Genomic DNA, 24,250 nt, shown 5'->3' with positions numbered 1-24,250 from the left:
AATTTAGATGAGTCTCTGCAGTGTACCAAATTTGCATCATAAATCGTGCTGTATATAAACATGCTAAAGAAAGCATATCTAACCTATTTACTTTAAAGCTTGATTATACTCATATGTGACTTAAACTTTTGACAATAAATTTACTTCAGGTACACAATAAATCTAGCACATCTTGTGTACATGTATAGTACCAAACATTTTTAAAAAATTGGTTATATCTAACCTTCTAGCCTCCTATCGTTCATTGTTCCTTCTTACACCCGTATGAGGCTTCTGGCAAATATTTGACGTATCTCAAAAATAAATACTTAACATTACAATCTCTCATTCTAAATAAAATTGTATACATATTTAATTTGGTGCTCATGAGAATATCGAACATTTTCTGTTTACTTAAACTTTGTATTGTAGGGAAGCTACTTTTATAATTCGGCTCATCGAAATTCTGCCAACCCAAAAAAAACCTTTACCTTTTTTTTAAATCTACATATACGAGTATTACAAATTTAATATTTTTCAAAACTCTGATGGTTTGTGTTTTATAAAAAAAAGTAATATTTATGAAGCACATTTTTACATTTTAAAATTATACCAACTAGTTTTTAAGCGTCGTAATACAATTTTTGACATTTTTAACTTCCCATAAAAAGTTAATGTAATGGGTCCGATTTGACAAATTGAAAATGTTGACATTTCTCTACGTTTCAAGGTCACTAGTGACGAAATAAAAGATTTTTAGTCTGTCCGTACGTCCGTTACGTTAGCGAAGTTTTTTTCGTCTTCCATAGCTCAAGAACCAGAAGAGATATCGACTTAAAATAAATTTTGCTATTTGCTTTTGATAATAAGGCAGAAAGATGCAGAAAGGGCTCTGAAGAAATTTGCGTGCGAAGTTTTTTTTTACCATAACAGTTTAAAAAAAGGCGAATATTTTGGTTCACCCTTAATATCTTACGAACCAATGACGATAGAGACTTGAAATATATTATATATAATATATTGTAACGTGATACCAAACGAGTATATATATTTTTTTTTTAATAAAATTAACGGTTTTTTTATAAATCAAAGAAACTGAAAAAAATGTCACCTCGAAAATTTTACGAATACAAAATGATTTTATCTCTAAAAACAATTTTGTGCAACGAAAAATAAAGTTTTTAACATCTGGTAATATTTAAAGAAAAATCGAATTGACAGTTTTTTTTTATAGAAAATAAAACCCTAAAAACATTACTCAAAGTTGGTAAAAATTTATTTTCGACTCAAATATCTTTTCAAAAATTTGAGATTATGGCTTCCAACAAATTTTAGCTTATAAGAAATAATGTTTTCAACATTCGGACAAATTTTGAGATAAATTGAATAGACGGTTTTTTGACAAAAAATAAAAAATTTAACAAGAGTTGGTAAAAATTTACTTTTAAAATATTGAAAATATTCAATAGTTTTTTTTATAAGAATTCAACAGTCCTTTTTTTCACAAATTCGGTACAGATTGATGTTCGGTTCTTGATATCTCTTAAATTAATTTTATTATTTATTAATTTTGTTAAAATTGGTACAAATTTGTTTTCGACTGAAAATCTATTTAACAAAACTACATATTCAAACTAAACGATTTCCTTATATGAAAAATACTGTTGGTAATTTTAAAATTTTTAAGAATAATTCAACTGACAAATTTTTGAACCCAACATAAAAACCTACAAACTTTTAAGCAAGACAAATAGACAGACGGGATGGGAAGTTATCAGTGAGGGTCGCATCCCAGCCTCTTTTTACACAATCTAATAGACATTAAGCTATAATCCTGTAATTGTATGAACTTACAATTTTGTTTAACAGAAACATTATATCAGCAATTTTCGTACTTGCGTCGCGTCGTTTGAAAATTGCATGCTTCAAATAAATTTGACAACTGCTGACAATTTCTTTAATGTCGTAAGAATTTTCTAGCCCATTAAATCTCAAATCTTCTTCTCTGAAAATATAAACTACGTGTCACGATGTTATAGACTCCTACTTAACCGATTTTAATGGTAGTATTCAATGAATGGCGTTATGTCAAACTTCCGAACGTTTCAAGTTTATTTAAAAAAATACAAGTTATTTTATTTGTTTTTAATTTTAAAACTTAGTTTTTTAAATATTATGTTTGCGACGCGTTTCACAGAATCTTCTCCATTATCGAGCGGAAAAGTATTTTAATATTAATAATCATAATAAAAACAAATAATATAACTTGTATTTATTTATTTATTTTTCATAAACTCTAAGCTAAAACTTGGAGACAAGTAAACCCACATCATATTTCATAACATATTGCTGAGGTTAAAGTATAGGTTAAATTAAATCGATTGCAAAATGATCCGTCAGTACAACTATTTTTCGAACAATTACTAGATGTTGGGAACGGTAAAATAGAACTGCAATTTCTGCACTGTTCTTCAGGAAAAAAATTAATTGATTTAGAGTATTTTCCCGGATATACAGACTAATTTCTTAAATCATACCTGGCTCAGTCTTCGGGCAATTTTGGCAGCCAAAATGTTGATGTTAACGAAATTAATTTCCAGATACAACAGTTGTTACCATCAGGTGATCCAGGTGATCTGATATCTTGTAAATCAATCAATACTGAAAATGATAGTGTTAATTTTCCAATTTTTAAATTCACTAGATACCTGGAATTCCACCATCCTGCGTAAGTTCAATCCACCTCAATTATGCAACGGGACATCGAAAGTAAAACCAGTAAATTTGTATCCCAGCTTTAACGTTTCCGTCTTCGTTCGTAAATAATATTTTCATTGCAATCAGAAATAACGATAGTAGAAAATTGGTCATGAAGGTCGCCGTCGCCATTTTTTTTTTGTAAAAATCATTGTGGTTCCCATGTCTTATGTTCTCCTATTGTTCCTCTTTAATAGTTTACAACAATGTAATATGACAAAATACATTAGCCACAGCAACGTGTGGCCGTCTCAGCTAGTATACTATATGTATGTACATTGTATATTTGACTTATTCAAAAACCTAAAATGCCTTTGATTTTCAATGCCCCTAGCTTTTTGGTTATATCTGGGTGAAATAATGCACTTGTCCAAATTGTGCAATTGTCCAATCTTATAGATTTATATTAAGAGACGTTTTTCTATTGTAGATACAAACTGTATTTTTTCTAAAAAATCAAATGGTTCCATCAAATCATGAAACTATTTCTTAAAAGAATTTGAATGGCATATAAATTGGTCTTAACATATTTTGTAATTAGTGCACATTTTTAAAAGTTATTAAGGGTTTATTTGAAATTCATTGAAGTTCCGTGGTTCGCAAAAATTTCAACTGTCAATTTTCCTTAAAAGCTTTTAAGAATTAAAACCAAATTTTAAAACTTAGAATTTTGGCTAAGACGACGAGAGGAATACAAAAATTATGAAATGAAATTATTAGTGAAAAAACTTTTTAAACAAATATTACAAAAAAAAAATCATTAAATACTTAAATTTGGCATCCAAACCCAATAACAACATAAATCTTTCTTCAAAACCTATCCTTAAAACCTATAATTGCACATAATTTCAAAATAACAGCTCTCCTTCTCCAACTCCAACCCTATTCATGAATATGTTATGTAGGATAAAATAAATAAATCGAAGGCGGGATTTATTTGGCAAACAAATCTTATACAATGCTCGCACTTCTGAATAAAAACTATCCTTAAAAATTAAATAAAACAACAATGATCCAAGCTATTATTATGTCATAAAAATGAATAAAAAGCATAAAAAAAGCCTCAATGTTAATCTTGGGAATTTTGTTTTTTTGTACATATTTATGGAAATTCTTAGAAAAAGCCATTAAAACCCACTAAGAAGATGAAAAAGGAAAAAAATGTGAAGGGCAGAGATTGTATAAGTATGCAATAGGTTATTATTAAAGACCGGATAGGAATTTTCCTCTTTCAAAACTCAAAAATGCCGCGTTTTTAAATCAAATAATATATTTATATATGTATATATTTTAAAATATGTCATTCTTAGTCCTAAGAAAATATTCTGTGCATTTTTAAGATTTTTTCAATAAAAGGTTTTATTGAAAACTATCACCTTTGAAGCTGTCATTACTTGGCAAGTAAAAACTATTTCATTTTTAGAAAATAAACAATACACGCTTCAACAACGCATTTAAAAAAATTGACAATTTTACAGTCACAGTTCTCAGTTTCACAAGAAAATTTACCTGATAATGTTATTTTTTGGGAGATGTTATCACAATTGACCACCAAGATCTTGTAATTTGACACCTTTAGACTTTTGTATTTCGGCCTACGTGAAAAATAAGGTCTGCGCCTATGAACTGCAGATGTCAAAGCTTGTTCCGTATACATACATACAGAATGTATAAAAATTAAAATAATAAGTAAACATATACTACTTGTCAAAATAATATTGGCAGCTGTCAAATTTAGTTTATTTGTTTTGAATTTTTGTTGGGATACCGTTACAACCACAGAAAAAAAGAAACAGTCAATGGTGACAGTATTTTAGAGCCATGATTCCAAGATCGTGTGAATATTTACTAAGAGGACATTGTGAAGTCGCTAAGCTATGCGAAAAACCCCGAAACGATTTGATACTATATTTTATTTATTTATTTTCGTCTTTCAAGTAACATGACTTTTTATAGAGACTACATACATTTAAATCAAATAATAATTTGTAATTTATAACATATGAGTTCAATATATTTAACTTAAAATAATATAGTTAATAATAAAAGTCTCTTAATATCGAACCTACTATTATAAAAATCAATTAAAAAATCAAATTCATTAAAAGCAATACAGGAATCAGTAATTGGGTTGTGTTTGGCATAATTTGTGCTATGAAAAGGAACATGTAAAAAATGTCCATCTCTAGGTCGCAAACTAAAAGAAGGTATGTAATTTATATTAAACATTGATAGCAAGTAAAACAATCTATGTTAAAATTCAAAACATCAAAAGCAAAGAGTATTGAATATAGCTTTCTTCTCTGCATTAAAGGTTTTAAATTAATTAATTTACACCTGGTCTCATAAGATCGAATATCTGAGTTTCGAAAATATTTACGTAAGGCGAATTTGGTAACTCTTTTCTGAACTTTTTCAATCCTAAGGATACTTGATTGAGTAAATAATGCAGCAATACTCCAGCAAAGGTCTGACAAGTGATAAATAAAGGGTTTTTAGAGTATATGGATCCTCAAAAGACTTCTAGATATTAAACCTAACATCACGTTAGCTCTAGAAATAACGTGGTCAATATGAAGCTAAACACTCATTTTATAGTCAAAGATAACTCCAAGATCTTTTTCTCTAGTTAACCTTTGTAATGATGATGATTATCAATTTTGTAATTGAAACTTAATGGATCTAGTATCTCAAAAAATGTAACAACACTGCATTTTTTAATATTGAAATATAAACCATTAATAGCACACCAGTTAACAACGCAGTCAATATCAGTTTGAATTTTACTGGCATCTAATGAAGATCTTGCAGAGATAAAAATCTTGAGATCTTTGGTATATAAGAGACTCTTTGCATAAGAAATATAATTTTGCAAATCATTATTAAAAAGAATAAAAAGAAGTGGCCCAAGGTGGCTGCCTTGAGGAACACCTGAAAAGTTTATTATTTTATTTGATAAAACATCACCAATTTTAATATATTGACTACGTCCAACCAAATAACTTTTAATCCTGTCAAGGAGAGCAGAGTGAAACCCTAGCAGCTTAAGTTTTGTCAAAAGAATATTGTGTTGCATACGATCAAATGCCTTTGAAAAATCGGTGTAAATAACGTTGACTTGCAAGCGATTATAAGATGATACCATTCTCCCCGTTATTGCCGATTTACGGCCACAAACATTGGAAAAAGTATTCAAAAATTGAACCTACAATTAAAACTACGTTCATACTAGCCGTGGTTGTCATATGAAAAAATCATATTTAAACTACAATTTTTGAAGATTATCTTTCGAATTACGTAAATTTCATGAGAGTTTGCAAAAATCATCATTATTTTATTGTATTTTAGTTCTCTATACCTCTTGAAAAAAACACCCTATGGCTGTTTAATTTTGAATCACTTTTCATTGAAGTGATGTAAATACTTCGCGTTTTCCATTTTTTTCTTCCAGTTGTAAAATTCAATTAATCTTCGAGCGACTAGTATCGCTCTTGCAAAACTTTAAGGAAACTTAACGAATCACACCTGAATTGCATAACGGTTTTTGAATAGGGATTGAGTATAGTCGTGTTCGTTAACTTATGCGTGCGGAAGTGAGCTCAATTTTATTGTAATTGGGTCTTTATTCTATTTATGCCTGGAATAGTGCAACGTTAACATGATATTCCAAAAGTCAATTGACAAGAGTCCTCATCTCTGATAAACAAAATGCTGCCATACAAAAATAAATTACAACAATTTTTTCGCCATCATCTTTGCAAGGATATAATGAAGATACATGTACTCAAAATTTTGTTTGCACAATTTTGTAATTTACCTACAAAAAGCTTCTTATATGAAAGGACGTTCCTCTGACACATAAACCACTTACATTCATGGAATATGGCCCAATTTCATTTTATTTTGCATATTTCATGTTTTTTTTTCCTTATTTGCTATTTTTGAGGAGCTTGATGAATTATTTTAACTGTTCATAGGTATACACCAGTAGTGTTTATGTATGTTGAAATGTGAATCCTTATTAAAAGGCAACTTATGGCGAGAAAGGGTCAAAAAGAGATAATAATCAACCACTGTAGGCTCGGATGGAGGTGGTAGGTGGTTGGGAAGGGGTTTATAATGTGAAAAGGCTTTCAAATGAGTTTAAGATACGGGGTGGTTTTATGGTTTACTGAGTATTTTTCTTGAGCTATTTACTTGCTTTTTTTTAAGCTACCTACTGAAAAAGCTCTTTTTTATTTATTTATATTAAAAAGAAGATTTGATTGAAAAGCCTTTTTTTAGTTCATTGTAAAAGTGGCTTAAAAGGGTGAGTGAAAGTTTTTCATTTATTACATAGTTACGGAAACGAGAATTTGTATTCAGTTATTTTAATCGATTTATAAGTTATGAGCACGGGGCTACTTATACAAAACCTTAGTTTTAATGTACATACGAGTATGTTTTACCAAAATTATATAAAAATAACTAAGTGTTAAAGAAACTTGATGACATTTTTTTAATTCTTTTTAAATTAGTTTCAAAGTTGTCATTTAATACTTAATTTAAAATATAGTTTGCTTTCATTTTTAAAATAATGAATTTTTCTTAAAAAATATTGCAAATTAAGGGTATTTTTTTAGATACTTCTCAAAATTAAAGCCTTTTTAGGCTTAAACTTGAAAAACATGCATATTGTATGATTTTAATACCCGTATTTTGTTGGAAAATCTATCAATAGTATAGTAGAATAACAGAATACTACCGATAAAAGTTAAAGTAGAGTCTTAATACGGATAGGTTTCTGACATTTATACGAGTCTCGAATGGATCTGATGTGATTTCGTTCTCAAACGTTGGTACGATTGATATTGCATTTGTATCTCGATGGCTGTGTTCGTTGAGTAGTTGGGCATTTGGCATCATGTGTTTTCCATTGGAGAAAAAATCAATCTGTAACTGTTGATATTATTTAGTTTTGATAATGAAAATGGAGTAACTGGGCTTATTTTGCAAGAGAAAACAATAGAAAAAAATTAATGTTTCCACTAAAGGTTTATCTGAGTTTAGATTGAATACATTTTTTTTGGTGTTTCCACCGCACAAGAAGATTTAAAAATGATTAAGTTTGACAGCACTTTCTTAAATGCAAATGGTGTTTTGATGTTTTTTATGAAGAGCAAGTGAAATAGTTTGATTCGTGTTAAACAATGAAAAACTGAATATTCAGCACCATATAAGAATATGCTACCTACTCCATGTGCATTTTTTTTTAAATTTGATTAAAAGAAAACTATATTTTTTGTACACAAATATGCAATATACACACGATAACGCGTTATCTGTAAAACCAACTCCTGCACACAGGTTTTTCTTCACAATTTTTGACTCGACTCCGATCCCCCACCGGAATTGAGGCGAATCAAGCTCATTTTTACTCGATTAAGGTATATAAAGAATTTAGGCAAGCTTCAAGCTCGCTTCAACACCACATGTTAGTGTAGTAGTCTACGAACAACCCCCTTCTTGAGGTTTTTATTTTATGTCAAATTGTTTGGTTAAACCTTTGAAATCAACTATCACATTACATACCGTATTTTCTTGATTTTCATAGTCAACTATCAAAAATCAGATTACACGCTTTCAACCCTGGTCTAAATTCGGCTATTTTTTTGAATTTTTTTGATAACTTATTCTTGCAAATATTCAATTGTATCAACTTTCAAATATAAAAACCAGACTACTGCGGATCGTTTTTTTGGCAATTCCTCACTGTACTCTATATGGAATACCAAAAACCACGGCTACTGTGTTTTATCGTCTTAATTCTTTAAGCTTATTCTATTGAGATCCCTATACTTGAAACATAAAAATAAAGCAGCATAAATTGGTTTGCAAATATTTAATAAAATTCTCTTAAACAAATATTTAGTTCAATTAAATTATACATTTTCTTGAAATTCCAGAATTCTAGCCTCCAAATAAAAACCAAAGCAATAGATTTTGTCTATACAGTAAAACGCTAATAAGTGTCACTCACATAACTGTCTAACCTGCATAAGAATAGTTAAATTTTAAACCTCAAAACTCTTGGGTTCCATTAAGTTTAATATTAAAAAAGTAATAATTTAAATTTTGTATGCCATAAAACAGTACCTTAATATCCTTTGTTACCAATTAGTTTCTATTAATTTATAAATTTGAAGATAAAAAGCGCCTATGTGCAACTAACCGGTTTTTCTATAACTGCCTAGCCCACATAAAAGCCTATCAGGACGGGTCATTTAGAGCGAAGCATTTATCTGGGTTCTACTGTACTTTATGTAAAATTATTCCCACATTTAAAAATAACCTCTCAGCTTCTCATCCGTTGCCAGACTCTCAACAAAATTATCAGTTCGGATTTGGTCTTGTGTGGCATGTAAATGAAAATGATAACACTAATAAATTTAAGACCCCAGAATAAGACTAAGGTCAGAAAGAGAGTAGAACTTGTGTTTTTTGTTCTTATAAGAAAAAACTCTTCTATTTAGCTATTTCACCATGTGATGTAAGATTTTTCAAAAAAAAAACTGGTTCGATCACTGTTTTTGTTTTTCCTATTATTATTTTTTTAGTAAAATGAAAAAAAAAAACTCGCATCACTTTGTTGCATCACTTCTGCCAAAGTAAAGTTTTAGATAGGTTTTAATTTCCATCTATAAATTGCTTTCAAACAAATCCTAACCACTCTCAACATAATCTACATATATCATGGCATATTGATATTATTTTGCAATTAACCAGCTATTCTCAGATATTATACCTACCTTTACCTGTGATAAACTTATCTACCTGAGATTTCAAATTCTAAAGGAATGATGACAAAATTGTGAAAATACAATTTGATAGTGCTTCTCCGTTTGATTTTTCCCCATTACTTATTGGAGATAGATGAAGAAGAAAATAAAATGTGTACATTAAAAAAACCCTATAGACCGCATCAACCACTATATTTCAAGCTGTGATATAAGACGTGAAATATCAAATAACTCACTGGCATTTCTCTCAATAATCTTGGGAAGCCATAGAAATCTAGATTCAGCAATTCTTTACACATCAACAGAACCAGCAACACTATTAGGAGTAGGAGAGGCAGATAACTAGGAGTATAGAAGTGTATAGGGTTGTAGAATGGCATGGCGGTCCGGTAACATCTTCTGTCTGATTGGGTTTGAGTTAGATATGGGTTAATGCAATTCACACATTCACACCAAACAGGGGCGCCTCTTGCGGAATTTCTAGGTACCAACTTGTACGTCTATCTAAAAATCCAACTTATCTGTCTGTGGATGATTGAATATCATATAGTTCTCCTTGTTTCTAAATAATATTGTAATAGATTCCATCATAAACTCTCGCCTCGCCTTGGATACGTGAAGTGAAGAGACATCCGATACTCATCGTGTGCTCGGATTCATTTCGTGATGTATCTCGTAGCTCTTATCGCCTTCCAAACGTGAGGCTTACGATTACGAGTTACAAGCGTACTTTCAGATACAAAAACAAAAAACACAACATAGTGAGAGTCATTGATAGACCAAGTCGAGTCTAGAAGCAAGTGTCTCAGTTGTTGCATTGTTGACCAGTTCTCCACTTGTCACAACAACACTATACCTATACATTGTCTACTGCTCCGCTTCCATATCTGTATCTGTATCTGCAACTGCAGCAGGCAACACTGTAGTGTGTTCAGTTGTCATTGTTGGAGGGTTTTAGATTTTATAAAAGCCAAAGCAACGGTGACTAGAGTTTCATTTAAATATCGCAAGGTGCCTCGGCGGGTTCTATAATCTTTTCTGTGTGTCTTATACGACTACCCCGTGGTGAGATAGACACTAGTGCGCAGTGTTGGGGGCAGAATTTGAATTTTTCTTCGTTCCCCATAGATGGGTGTAGGTTCTTCAAATTAAATTAGCATTTAAAAGGAATAGTTTTGGCTTCATCGTTGTTGCAAGTGCATTTAAATATTATTCTAAAAACAAAAAGACTTATCTCAAAAAATAAAAATATGTACATATGATAAAATCCCAATTGAAACAAATAAGTTCGTCTCCCCTCTGTATCTTTTTGGAATAAGATAACAACATTTATTGCTCTGTTTTCTATCGGGTGTGAATTCGGCCACGTTTAAGAGTCGTTTCTTGTTTTTATCATCGAAGATTGTGCAACTCGCTCGTATCGAATTTTTGTGTACTGTGAAGTTTGTGTTGATATTTTTTTTTTATTTTTGGTTTTAAGTTATCCCGTCGCATCGTATCCATCTTTACCAAACCTCGCCTCAATCATGGAGCTATAATGCAAAACGTTGGTGCACCAAAATCATTGGACACAAATTTGAACACCGCCAGCAGTGAGGTTGAATTGAGATCGGAACAACCCCTGCTTCGAAAAACTTTGTCTGATAATTTTTGCAAATCCCTAGACGAGGACGAGGAGCAGTTAGATAAAATTGCAGACCTATCCAATAAACCAACAACGCCAACGGTAATTCCAGTTGAACAACTATCCCCAAAATCAAAAACTCGTTCAAGATTCACTTCGGCATTTCGGTCTTTTCGTGCATCGAAGTCGGCAAAGAAAAAACTTACACCCACATCGAGCACTGACCAAGTCCTATCGAGTGGTGGTGAGGACTTGGAATTGCCCCCATTCGATTCGCTCGATTCGAAAAAGAAGAAGAGCAAACTTTCGAAAAAATTCTCCCTCACTGGGATAAAAAAGAACAAGATTAATCCGAAGAAGGAAGAAGAAATATTGTCAAGCCATTTACTGCTGGTTACAAGTTCAACACAAACTACCCAGACTCTCGATCGAAGGCCAATTTTCGTGGCGGACAATGAAGCTAAGAGAAAAGTCACTGTGACCACACCGGATCCAACGACTCCGCCATTTTCGCCATCACCGGAATCTTCACCAACTAAATTCGATAAGGTTCGAAAGATTCAAATAACCATTCAAGGTAAGAAAATCGAGCACACCAACAAGAACAATAACAACAACAATAATAATAATAATAACAATAACAACAACGGGCCACAGGGGCGTAAAAACCTTCCAATTACCACAACTGAGATTACAGGTTCTACTGCCACATCCCCCAATATTGAAGAAGGTGATTATTTGATTGCCTCGACGACGACTGAAGAACAGCGTCAACAACAAAAGCCGTCAGTAGTGACATCGCCTCCGAAGAAAAACTCAAAGAAAAACAAAAAACCCAAGTCGAAGCCAAACAGCCCAACAACCTCGCCCACTGCGTCCCCGTCTGGGAACAAGTCGATCACCTCGACCATTTCGACAACCACCACCACGGAAGAGAAACTCGTAGTCACGCAAAGTATCTGCGATACGCCACCACGGGAGAGGGCACCAGCGAAGCCGAGCCGTGCTCCATTCAGCACTGCCCCATCATTCAATTCTCCAACTGGCGCCATTCGCAAGTCTCTTTCGCAACATCAGATACCCAAGCTCAGACGACAACGGTTTCAAGCCTTCGAATCGGCTGAATCCGAATCGCATTTCATGATACGAGAAGGAACTATTGAGCGAGGCCGTAGATTTCCCAGACCAGCTTCAATAGAAAACCACGATCAATCACCTCCCATCAGTGCCCAAGCACCACCATTACCAACGCCATTGGGCCTCCCGGAGTCTATCCCACAACTTAAACCGCAATCGACAATAGGTGAGGCTGAGATCAAATCCCTGCCGTCATTCGTCGAGGAAACCAATGAAGAGCAACACGAAACCATCAATCAAAACCAAAGAAAAATAATTTCTCTACCCAGTTTCGCATCGTCAATTGGATCAACATTAGAAGGCTTAGATAGTCCAATATCAGAATTGCCTTCCGCAACCACATCGCCTTTACATTATTACGTTGGTAACAACATACGGAATCCCAATCTAAGGGGACTAACACGTGATCAATCTGTCGACGAACCCAATGAGGAACCACATGAGACAGTAAATCAAAATCACCAGAGAAAGATAATTTCTCTTCCAAGCTTCGCCTCGACTTCATCACTTGAAGCAGAAAATCCCACCCCAGACATCGCAAACATCAATAACACGGAATCAGAAGACCCAACATTGTATTACAACACCGCCATCGCCGCCAGCGACAAAATACAGAATCCAAATCTCAGTGGATTAAGCCAAGATCAGTCGCTCGAGGACAACGACGACGACAGTGGGTCGCTTGGAGAAACTCCAATCATATGCGATCATCGACATAATATACTATTTTCTGTTGGTAACTCAGTGCGCCCTCAGAGAACTTTGATTCCACTGTCGCAGTTAGTGCTCGACAGCAAGGATTTTAGTTCGTTTGGTTCGGAGAAGAGTTTTGGATCAGATCGGAGTCCGATCAGTGACGGATCTGTTCATAGACGAAGGATCAAATACATCAATCAATCATCGATTTTCGCCGACGACGAAGATCGTAATATCGTGGATTCTAAACAGGACACTCTTAATTATATATCTGGGATAAGTGAATACTCATTTGAATCGGAATTTCCCCCTCCTGAACATTCGATGCCAGCTTTTGGCGATCTGACAATGGACCAAGAAGATCCGGTAAGTATAGAATAAGAATTAAACTGTGTTTTGTTTTGATTGCATGATGTAAAATAAATTTCTTGAATTTGAAGTTTACGAGATAAAAGTTTGTAGTTTAATTAAAAATGGCTGACTGAGAATTGGCAACTCAGAATATTCAAAGGATACAAAGATTATGTTTCCAAAAAAATTGCAAATAGATAAGTTTATATTTTTAAAAAAATTGAGAGAAGTTTTTCTGATTTGAATTCCTGAATTGACACTTTCTGATACTTACTTTTTTTTGTGAATTTAAATTGAATTTAAAATTGATAACATATTATTCCAGAGTATTTTATTATTTTATTTCAAATCATTGGATGTTATAGAATGGAAAAATGCTCAATGAACTATTTGTATCTTAAACTAAAAATTCCAGAATTTTAATAAATATATACATAAATAAATTAGCTTGTCTTTTTTTATAAAACAAGTAGACAAAACTAGAGGTCTTGAAAACAAATTAACTTTTGTTTTTCTTAAAAAAACTCTGCTGGTTGTAAATAATTGCAAGCAATAATTTGAATAACTTTATTTTTGACATAATTGGTTAAAAAAAAAATAATGATAAGTATGTTTTTAGTCCCAAATAAGTCTTAACATTGTGTATGTTAGGGTGTCACCTATGCTAATATTAACAATGTTCAATATTTTCAATTATTGTATTTTTCTTATTTAATTAATTATTTTTTTATTATTTTTATATTTTCTTCTTCTATATAAAAACCTTATGAAAATCTCAAGAATGATAATGATGAATATAAAGAAAATAGTGAAAAACTGGAGGTAATGTTTAAAAAAAATTAGGTTTGTCGGTTCTTGTTTTTATTCGGAAATTCTTTTTATTTTATAACAATTTGTATATTTATTGCTAAAAGAAATAGAACTTCATTAGAATTGTTTAATAATTTTCATAAGAATTTATTTTGATATATTTTTGGGAAATTTTGTTTTGTTTTTCAACCTTCATCCTTAAACAAATAAATTTAGAAAAATTGCTCAGTCTTTATTTAAAAAATACATACAATAATTTTTTAAACTAATGTTAAGTTTAAGTTTTTAATATTTCATTTTTTCCGAGTTGGTTTTTGAATTTTATTTTTGGTATTGCTTGATTTTAATGAAATATTTAGATTTTTGTTAAATAAAATCAAACTAATTTTTGTGTGATCTTTTTTACATTTTTTAATAATTTTTTAAAAAAACAATCAAGGATGACAACGATATAAATGAAAATAATGAGGTAATGTTTAAAAATCATTTTTTGTTGTTTTAGTTGTTATGAACTCAATTCAAACAATTTAAAAAAAATAGTATATTGTTGGTGGAATTGTACTTTAGTTAAATTCCACTACACGAAATTATTAAATGTATTTATATTAATTTACAAAAAATAGTTAAGCAGTTCTATCTTATAATATTGTTAAATCTGTCTGTGCTTTGAAAATGGCTGTCATTGAGTTTACTGAACATACCCAAAACCTTTAAGTACACATTTTTTTTCAAACATTTGGCAGATTTTGTCTCAAAGACTTGCTTTATGTAAGATGTTGAGCGAATTCAATGTTAAATCTAGGCAGAATATTTTATGACAATGACATTTCTGACGTGTTAGACTTAAAGGTAAGTTTAACACGTCAAGTTTCTAGCATCTGATTGGTTAGGTTAGGTTAGGTTGAGGGGCTGACATTTGATGTCTTTAACGTCACACTTAAATCAATACAGATCCATTGTGATACCCGTGAGTATTGCTACTCAAGCTAATAAGAAAAACCTATGTGTTCAGTTAGTTAAGCCATTTAGAGGCTTTGACGAAGTTCAGAATGTTCGTACCTGGCGTACTAGAGAGTTCTTCTAAATACCCGAAGAAATTGTTCCAAAGCAGTTTCTTCCTTTGATTCAGTGACACAGAGTGTCTTCATGCACCTCCTCGTCACCGCATCCTCTGCATAGATCATTTGAACTGATTCTCATCTTTTTCATATGATAACCTAAAAGATTATGTCCGGTGATTATGCTCACAAGAGATCGAAGTGATGTTTGTTAAAACAGGGCCAGATCTTTCTTGTAGTGCCGTGGGTTTCAAGAAGGCTCCACCTTTCATCGGCCTTGATAGTTATTCTTTTTGAGATTTCCTGTTTTAAATAACAGGTAGGACTGCTAACTAGCTGAGCTTGGCTTACGTCAAGCATTGACCCTAATCTTGCTAATTCATCAGCTTTCTCGTTGCCTAGTATATCGCTGTGGCCTGGGACCCAGCAAAGTGTAATGTTGTGCTGTGCGCCAAGAACCCTAAGCTCTTCGCGGCAGCATGAAAACAAGCTTTGATTTAACCTCAGTTGCAGTAATCGCTTTTATTGCCGCTTGGCTATCAATGTACTCGTAAAAGGTGATATCAGCTCGTGGTATCGCCATCATTAATACCTTTTTAGCAGCTGTTGTCACTGCCAGGACCTCCGCTTGGAAGACGCTACTGTAGCTTGGAAGACTAAGCGATCTGATTGGTTAGCTACCAATAAATTACCTATTTTTTCCAATTAAGGAAACTTTAGGCGTTTTTGTTTTTAACCTCAGAGCAGAGCACTAAGCATAGTTTGTTCAGAGCTCTCCGACTTATTTATAAAAAAAAACTGGATAAATGAACTGTTAATCTGTGTCTTTCATAACACACGCAACAAACATGAAGTTAGCCAAGCTCAGCTTTTAACTCCATTTCCTCGCTCATTTTATTCAGAGATAGAGCGCGCTTCAAACTAGGTCTGACTAAAAAAAAAATAAACACAAACCGAGCGCTTTGATATCTCTGAGCAAAAAAAGAAACAGATCTTTTTTTGACAGCTCAGTTCTATGCTCTGAGCTTAAAAAGAAAGACGCCTTTTATTGCTATTAAACCAATTCTACTTATGTCAAAATGACAGCTGATCTTGTTTTCTCATTCAGCTGAAAACTGAACATCATAACTCTGATTTATTTGTTTAAAGCACAATTTTCCTTTAAATGGAATAAGCAATATTTATTTAAAATACAATATAAAATGCTTGATGGACGTTTAGAGCTTTTTTGTTAATATAATGATTTCCAAATTTACTTCCCAGAATGTGGTTTACTGCAAATGAAGTCCCATGTTGTCTGAACCTCCCCAATATTATCACACAAAATTATAAATTTATGATTGTAAGGCAATTTGGGACAACTTTTTCACTGACAGATCTACCAATCATCTGTACTTTGCTTTAGGGAAATGTCAATTACATATGATCGATTGGAAATTATTCATGTTTTTTTTTAGAAAAAATAGTTTAACTGCCTAGAATTTATTTTCTTATATACTTTCCTGACAGAAAGTCATTTTCCTAAGAAATTCAATAATGAATCAAATCGTTCCACGGGTTGGTTTCAATGTCAGATGTTTGATACGGTAGATTTCAATTTTTAAGTGATAGACATAAAATGATCGCTTCAACCGACCTGTCAAAAAATTCAAATGATTGATTTCAATGAGGAAAATCTCCGCTCCCAGTTATAATTGAAGATTATTATATTTTATGTGAAATACCGGTGTAACCTTTGTATAAACTTTTTAAATAAAAAAAAATTATTGAATGTATCAAAAAATAAACTTCAAAACGAAAATAAAAAAATTATTGAATGTATCAAAAAATAAACTTCAAAACGAACTTCTCCTATACATCAATAAAACAAACAATCTCTTGGTACAAAAAAACACAATTCTTTGATAAAAACCTAACCATAAATTAGTTAGAAGCTACTCAAAAACAATCTAAGTTACATTTGCATATGTGTACTGTACGTACAGTACATACTTAACTGGACAATGACACAAATCCCTAGTGGAAGCCCTACAATTCTTGTGTATCACTGCTGCTGTCACCACCGCCATGCCACCGCACTGCACTGCCAGCCGCACCAACAGCTGGCTTTGCTATTTAATTTCCTTGGGTATAATTTTTCCATGTTTTATAGAATGCACATATTCGTGTTGTTTTTGTAAGCGTATTATGCGGAAAATGCAATTTGAGATGGTTTTCATGGTTAACTTGAAAAACAAAAAAAAACTAAAATAAATAACAAGTCAAAGAAAAATCTGCAGTGTAAGCTTTGAGATTTAAACTTTCAGATCTAAAAACATGAAGATGTAATCGATAGAACATGTCAAAAAGGTTTAAATGTGATAAATATCGTATCACAAAACTATACATACACCATAGACTATCAATGATATACAAGAACTAATTGAGATTTCCATTTGTGAATTTCTATTTAAAAAAAGATTAATTTTTTATTGCCCAATGGAACATAAATGATTTCATTTTGTCTTTCATGCAGTTAAAAAATTGAGCCTTTAAATATTTTAAGCATAATTTTCACAATCGAAAAAATCACTAACTAATTGACAGATTAGATTTTAAGTAAAAAAATAAATCAATTTATTCACCCAATGAAACTCAAAAAACGAGCTAATAATAACTTAATTTATGTATTTTATTATTCCTCAATATTATTGTCAAAATTGTAATTTGTTATTTTATTGATGTTTATTATTTTTTAGCCAATTATGACTTCTTCACAAGAAAAACGTGAACATCTCTACAAAATCCTAGTCATTGGCGAATTGGGCACAGGCAAAACATCATTCATCAAGCGATATGTTCATCAGTTCTTCAGTCAAAATTATAGAGCGACAATTGGTGTTGATTTTGCCCTGAAGGTCTTGACTTGGGATTCAAATACAATTGTTCGATTGCAGCTTTGGGATATTGCCGGCCAAGAGAGATTTGGCAATATGACACGAGTTTATTATAAAGAAGCCGTTGGTGCCTTTATTGTATTTGATGTGACACGCAGTGGTACATTCGATTGCGTGAGTAAATGGAAAGAAGATCTGGATTCGAAAGTCCAATTGCCAGATGGTAGCCCTATTCCATGCATACTACTAGCCAATAAGGTAAGTTGTGAAAAAAACGAGTGAATTTTTAGACGTGTGGTTTTCAAACTACGAAATATTTGTCTCTGACTTAGTCTTTTTGACAGCTGTCACTTGATGTACGTTTCTAAGTTTTGTTTGCCATTTTATAATGATAGACTTATTCCTGAATGACGTGTGCAAATCGTATTAATATCAATCAACTTATTGAAGGAAAGAAGAGAATATCCGTTGTTGCTGACATACGGCCTCATTCGCTGTAAGAAGTGGTCAAAAATTAGATTTCTTGGTTGAATTTTAATCGAGCCCCTGCGGGTACTTACTGGGTAAAGCTCAAATCTTGGCCATAATATTAAATAATATGCGTTTTATTTCTTCTTGAAAACCATACATCTAAAAAACAACCTTTACTAAAAGCTTCAGGAAGACTAACCACATTCACTTAAAGTGCGTAATTTGTTCAAGACAAGAAAATAACTTCTATTTACTTTTTTAGTGTGACCAAGATAAGCAAGGCATCATTACGACTCCTGAGAAGATGGACGAATATGTCCGAGATAACGGTTTTGCTGGTTGGTTTGAAACATCAGCTAAAGAAAATATAAACATCGATGAAGCAGCTAGAGCGTTAGTAAATAAAGTGAGTTGCTAAAAATCAAAAACCTATCGAAATCGAGATGAATTATTTTGAAACATTTTTAACTTTATTTTCATTTACAGATTCTTCTGAACGATAAACTCATCAGTGATGCTGATATTGCCGATAGTGAAAAATTCAACTTAGCAAACTCGAATGGTGGTCAAACCACGACGGAGTCAATCAAGAGTAAATGTTCCTGCTGACGCCTTAATTCTAATTTACCAATCGTGTCATCATTTATATACTGAAGGACTTACATATATGTTTAATCTTAAGTGTTATATTTTTAGCTGTTAACGTATAATTTTAGTTAAAAAAGAAAAAGTGTATTTAAAAAAAAAAAAAAACTAAAAACTGGTAAACAAAACACTCGTTTATGTAGTTATATACTTTTCAAACTATACGATTTTATTTTTGTTTTGTTTTTATTTTGTTTTGTTATTTGTATAATTCATGATTATTATTCTATTGTAAAATATTTAAACCTGGCTTCCATAAAACTAAAAAATTGTCTTGCAATTTTATACTTAAAAAAAGATACCTAAAATATATTTAAAAAAAAAAGTCCATTCAAAAAATTCTTGCCATTTGTCCTGCAAACTTTATAATATACACAAAGCTCATAAAAAGTAATTAAATAAATTTAAAATATAAAACGCTTTATTGTAGGAACAACAAAACTTAAAAAAAAAAACCTACTTAATTTAAAAAATTCAAAAGCGCATTTACAAGCAAATAAGAGAAAATTATAAATTATTGTGTAGGCGTATACAATATAAATTGCAAATAGAACAAAAAACAAAAACATTTACATAAATATATAAAACAACAAAGTACACATTTATTAAAAACAATTATAATAGAAAATTAATAATTAAAGATAAAACATTTTATTACTAACGGAGTTTTATATAATTTTTTCTAAGTTAGTCAGATGTTAGCTTATGGTAAACCGGAAAGAGGTGGAATGCTAGTTCACTGAAATACATAAGTTTGAATCTGGCTTAAACTATATCGCTGGAGCAACGGGGCCTCCACAAACGAGGAGAATTTTTCTAGTAAACATCTTTTCCTTTGATATGTATTTTTGTTTTTGCTGGGAAAGGCAGCTGCTAACTCTTGTTCATCGGCTGTTCAATTCTTCGATTCCGTGAAGAATTTGTACACGTTTTTCACAGCTGTGCGGTACCGAATTCTGATTGAGATATTATCGGAGAAGAAAAGCGGCCAGTTTTTAGTCTTGAAAAAGCTCAGCGATAGTCGTTGGTCTTGTTGATCTAAAGCTACGAAAGCCTTAGTCAACGGCTATTAGGAAATCGAAGAAGCTCTAACCAGCATATCTTCCAATAAAGAGCAAAAAGACATCGTGAGGAATATAGCAGTACAGCTTTTACAGAAAATGAGTGGTCTCGAAACCGCTTTGCTTGCAACATTTTTAAACGATATCTTGGAGCGATTCAACCCTACAAACAAGATGTTGCAAAACCCGAAAATGATTCTTGAATCGGAAATTATAAGTGGAATCCAAACGAAATGATTTTGATGAATACAAAGAAGCAGCTGCATCAGAACGAGAAACGTGAGGTTAAATCAGCTCAATTACGGGAAAGAACAAGACGTAAATCTGTCACCGAAGGAAAAATAGAAATCATCCGCCTTCCTTCCAGTGATTGACCAGCTATACGTTTCTATTACTGAAATATTGCATGCCAAAGAAGCTGTACGGTCGAGATTTGGATTCCTGAATCACATCGAAAAGATGGATGCTGAACATTTCCACGCTTCAACAGAGGAATTGGTGAAAGTGTATCTCGATGATTTAGAGCCTAGTCTTGGTAATAAGTTGTTTTAATTTGTGTCTTTTATTGACTCATACAAAAAAGAAAAGGACTATGGAACAGATCAATCGCCGGAACTATTTTATTACCAAATTCTTGAAAATCAAAATTTCAAAGCTACATTCCCAAACCTCGAAACTACATTGAGTATGTATTTGGTTTTGATGGTAACAAATTGCACTTTAGAGCGCTCATTTTCAAAAATGAAAATTATAAAAAATAGGCATCGAACTACGATGGGACAAAACCATCTATTGAAGCTTTCTCTCCTGAACATTGAAAGGGATTTACTCGAAGAACTGAATTTCAACGAAATCATCAACGATTTTTCGGCGAAAAAAGCTCGAAAGGTTCCGTTCGTTAACCCTGCTTTTCAATTTCAGATAATTCGTTTTTTCGTATTTGTTTATATATGTGTTTATTCAATACTTAAGGAATTTAATTGGTTTCACAATAAATTATTAATTGCAAAACTCGAGTGAAAAAAATGGTTTACTTTATTTTGACAATAATTTGGGGCGAGGGGCCTCCTCTCCTTTATTGCTCCGAGGCCTCTGGGCCTCTAAGTCCGGCCCTGAGTTAAGATGTCGGACATAATTAACACTATTCCTAAGGTTTTGACTACAAAATCAATGTATTGAATCAGATTTTTGAAATATGTATAATCTTTTTGAAAAAATAACCTTATATTACATTTTCGAAGCTAAATATGTTAATTTATGGAGTAGTTTCGATTTCAATACAATTCGTGATTATTTTCCAAACCTCTAATCGCTTTCTTCAATATTAAGTTAAAAAATTGAAGTATAATATTTAAATTTCAAAAATTCCCTATAAGTAATTATAGGTTTTAAATGTCTTACGTAAACCTAAAAGGAACGCTTAACCATTTAGTTGAACCAATTTTAACAGAAAAATGCTTAAAGGTGTAGGATTATGTGTTTGTTTAAGGTTTAGAATATTAAGCTTTTGAAATACATTTGAAAATGCGTACATATAAATAAAAATTATGTAAAAACGATTATTTGAATTTGAGCATCAGAGTTTGAATTCGGAATCAGTAAAAAAAAGTTACCTCTAAAACGTATTTTTGAAAATCATAAAAGCTTAAATTCAAAAAACAAAGTATCAAATAAAGTCAAATGAAGACCATTGCGTCATCTCATAACTTATGAGAATTTTCGAAAACTAAGTGACATACCAAAATGACTTAAAATGTATCCGAAAGATATAGATTTATACAGTGCAAAATCATTATCAGTTTCCTGTTTTGAACCATAATTTTCAAAACTATTGTAAAAAATAAACATTTATGTTCTTAAAGTTATAAATTTGAAAATCATGTCCTAATAGAGAAATTATAAGGCAAGATTCCAACTAAGGACAACAAAATTCTTTGCAAAAGTACTGTTTTGTTTGTGTGGTAGAAAATAGCTTTATTTTGTTTACTAGTTCTTTTTATTTTGTGTAAAACTATCACTAAAATTTAAGATTGTTTTGTAGCACTAACCCAAGTTTGGAAAATTGGGTTAGTGCTACATAAGTTCCTACCTCCAGAAATTTCATTATTTTATATTTTATTAAAACAGGGCGAGGGACCGTTTTTCTCTCAGAAACTGAAGTGCTTATTTCATCTTCATCAGTGCAGCCCAATCAGCTACAACTTGTCGCTTATAACAATATGTATGTATTTAGCTAAGTATCCACGATTGGAAGATCTCCAAAATTGTGTACATCCATTAGAAGACATTTTTCTCGACAGATGACAAGAATATGAATATTTATTTTAGAACTGAAAACAAGATGTCGTGCTAAAAAATTTAAAACTATGAAATTTAAAAAAAGTGACACAATAATATAGCAGGCAATAGCGACTATCTTGCAAAATTTCTTCATGGGTCTCATCCTTAACAACCTTTTTTTTGTATAACTTCTTGTTCGTTATTTTGCCAAACGGTGAATTATTAAACTGTAAACTTTTGCTGTTGTTTCCTGCTCAAAAACTTTCTACCAATTAAAAATACATTGGGTGCTTAACAAGTACAAACTTTTGCAAGAATCCGGCCAATTTTGGTGACGATTGAATGACAATTTTTTTCTGTCACTTTTGACAGACCATGTGCTTACATGGTTGATAGAAAATTGGTTAACATGTTTAGCGACAAATCTGCCAATATTACAAAATTTTCCAGTTGTGTATACTTTTTAATCTTATGATTGATGGTAAATCGATAACCGTAAAACATATAACAAATGATTCTTTGTACAGTTGACATTTGGTTGGAAGAACATTAATGAATATTCAAAGAAAGTCCTGAAAAGTGATTCCACCCCATTAGTTATGTTTGCCCTTTTGTAAGTTTGGTGGAAAAAATTTAAAATTAATTTTTAAACGCCATCTTTCGTTTTTATTTGTCAACAATTCTTCTTTTTTTTCAAAAAAAGTAATTATTTCGTTCGTATTTTGAAGTATATTCTTTGAACATTTCAAGACCCTATCTCTAACACACTCCGAATGGCAGCTTACTAAAAAGTTTTAATAAAATCTTTTTACGAATTTTTTTCGAAATAAAGTACTTACATTTTGTTGGAATTGTACCTCAAAGAGACTTGAAATTTAAACTAAGTAGCTGGCCTAAAATCATCAAGGTGCAGAATTGGCTTTGCCAGCAATTTAATGCCTTATATCTGGACTTTATTAATTAATAAAATACTAAAACCAACCTGTTTTGTGTATCTATCAAACAATATAATTTATTAATAAGGTGAATTTTAAATGAAATCAATATACACGCATAGAAAATCATTTCCGGAACGCGTCCTAATTTACAACAACAAGTCCAAGATATAATTAAAAAATGTAAGGTATTTAACCCCAGTCATTACTTAATACACCGATTTGTATATACAAAATGTACTTTTAGAGTGGATACTAAAAGGTTATTTATTTTTAACTATAAAAATGCAAAAATAGTTTGTCCAATGCCGCACAACTAATTTCAGTGAACATATCGATAATCGATCAAAAATAATTTATAGTAAATCCATCCATTCGGTGTCAAACGTCAGTCGAGGAACAGAACAATAACAAAGCCAGCTGTCAAAGGATTTATAGTAAAATAAATTATATCTAAATTTTAAGTACCTTTCTATTCATTATTCGTAGAGCGTACATCAATAGTCCGTCATTCCGTGGACGTATTTATTACATTTAATTATTGATGAAATTCTTTTGTATGATTCAAAATAACAAATAAACCTCAAATATGTTTGTGGCGACTCCTTAATCACAGTAATTTCTTTAAGTTGGGAACGAGTCTTGTTCCAAACGTCAAATTAAAATATATAAGGAAATACTACTTATACTGATCTAAGAATCTTAATAAACGAAAGCTACCACTTCTTGTTTGTTGTTCACTCGCGTATCATCCTTAAATAATTACCTTTTAAATTTGAATTAAATTATAG

The 24,250-nt window shown here is 31.7% G+C and overlaps 1 protein-coding gene across 3 annotated transcripts in view; it reads left to right on the top strand.

Moving 5' to 3' along the window:
* Nucleotides 1-19,844, top strand: part of LOC129949488 (ras-related protein Rab-32) — a 37,582-nt gene extending 17,738 nt beyond the window's left edge. The window contains exons 1-4 of one of the 3 annotated variants that reach the window (XM_056060988.1): nucleotides 10,511-10,649; nucleotides 17,930-18,325; nucleotides 18,801-18,944; nucleotides 19,025-19,844. In XM_056060988.1, coding sequence (XP_055916963.1) covers nucleotides 10,644-10,649; nucleotides 17,930-18,325; nucleotides 18,801-18,944; nucleotides 19,025-19,147 — 669 coding nt within the window. In that variant the 5' untranslated portion in view covers nucleotides 10,511-10,643 and the 3' untranslated portion in view covers nucleotides 19,148-19,844. The other 2 variants (XM_056060986.1, XM_056060987.1) reach the window with 2 other exon arrangements.
* The last annotated feature ends 4,406 nt before the right edge of the window (nucleotides 19,845-24,250 follow it).

Source organism: Eupeodes corollae, chromosome 3 (genome assembly GCF_945859685.1).
Source record: "Eupeodes corollae chromosome 3, idEupCoro1.1, whole genome shotgun sequence".
Classification (NCBI taxonomy): Eukaryota; Metazoa; Arthropoda; class Insecta; order Diptera; family Syrphidae; genus Eupeodes; species Eupeodes corollae.
Note: the sequence above shows the minus strand (reverse complement) of the source record. Positions and strands in the feature narration are given on the sequence as shown.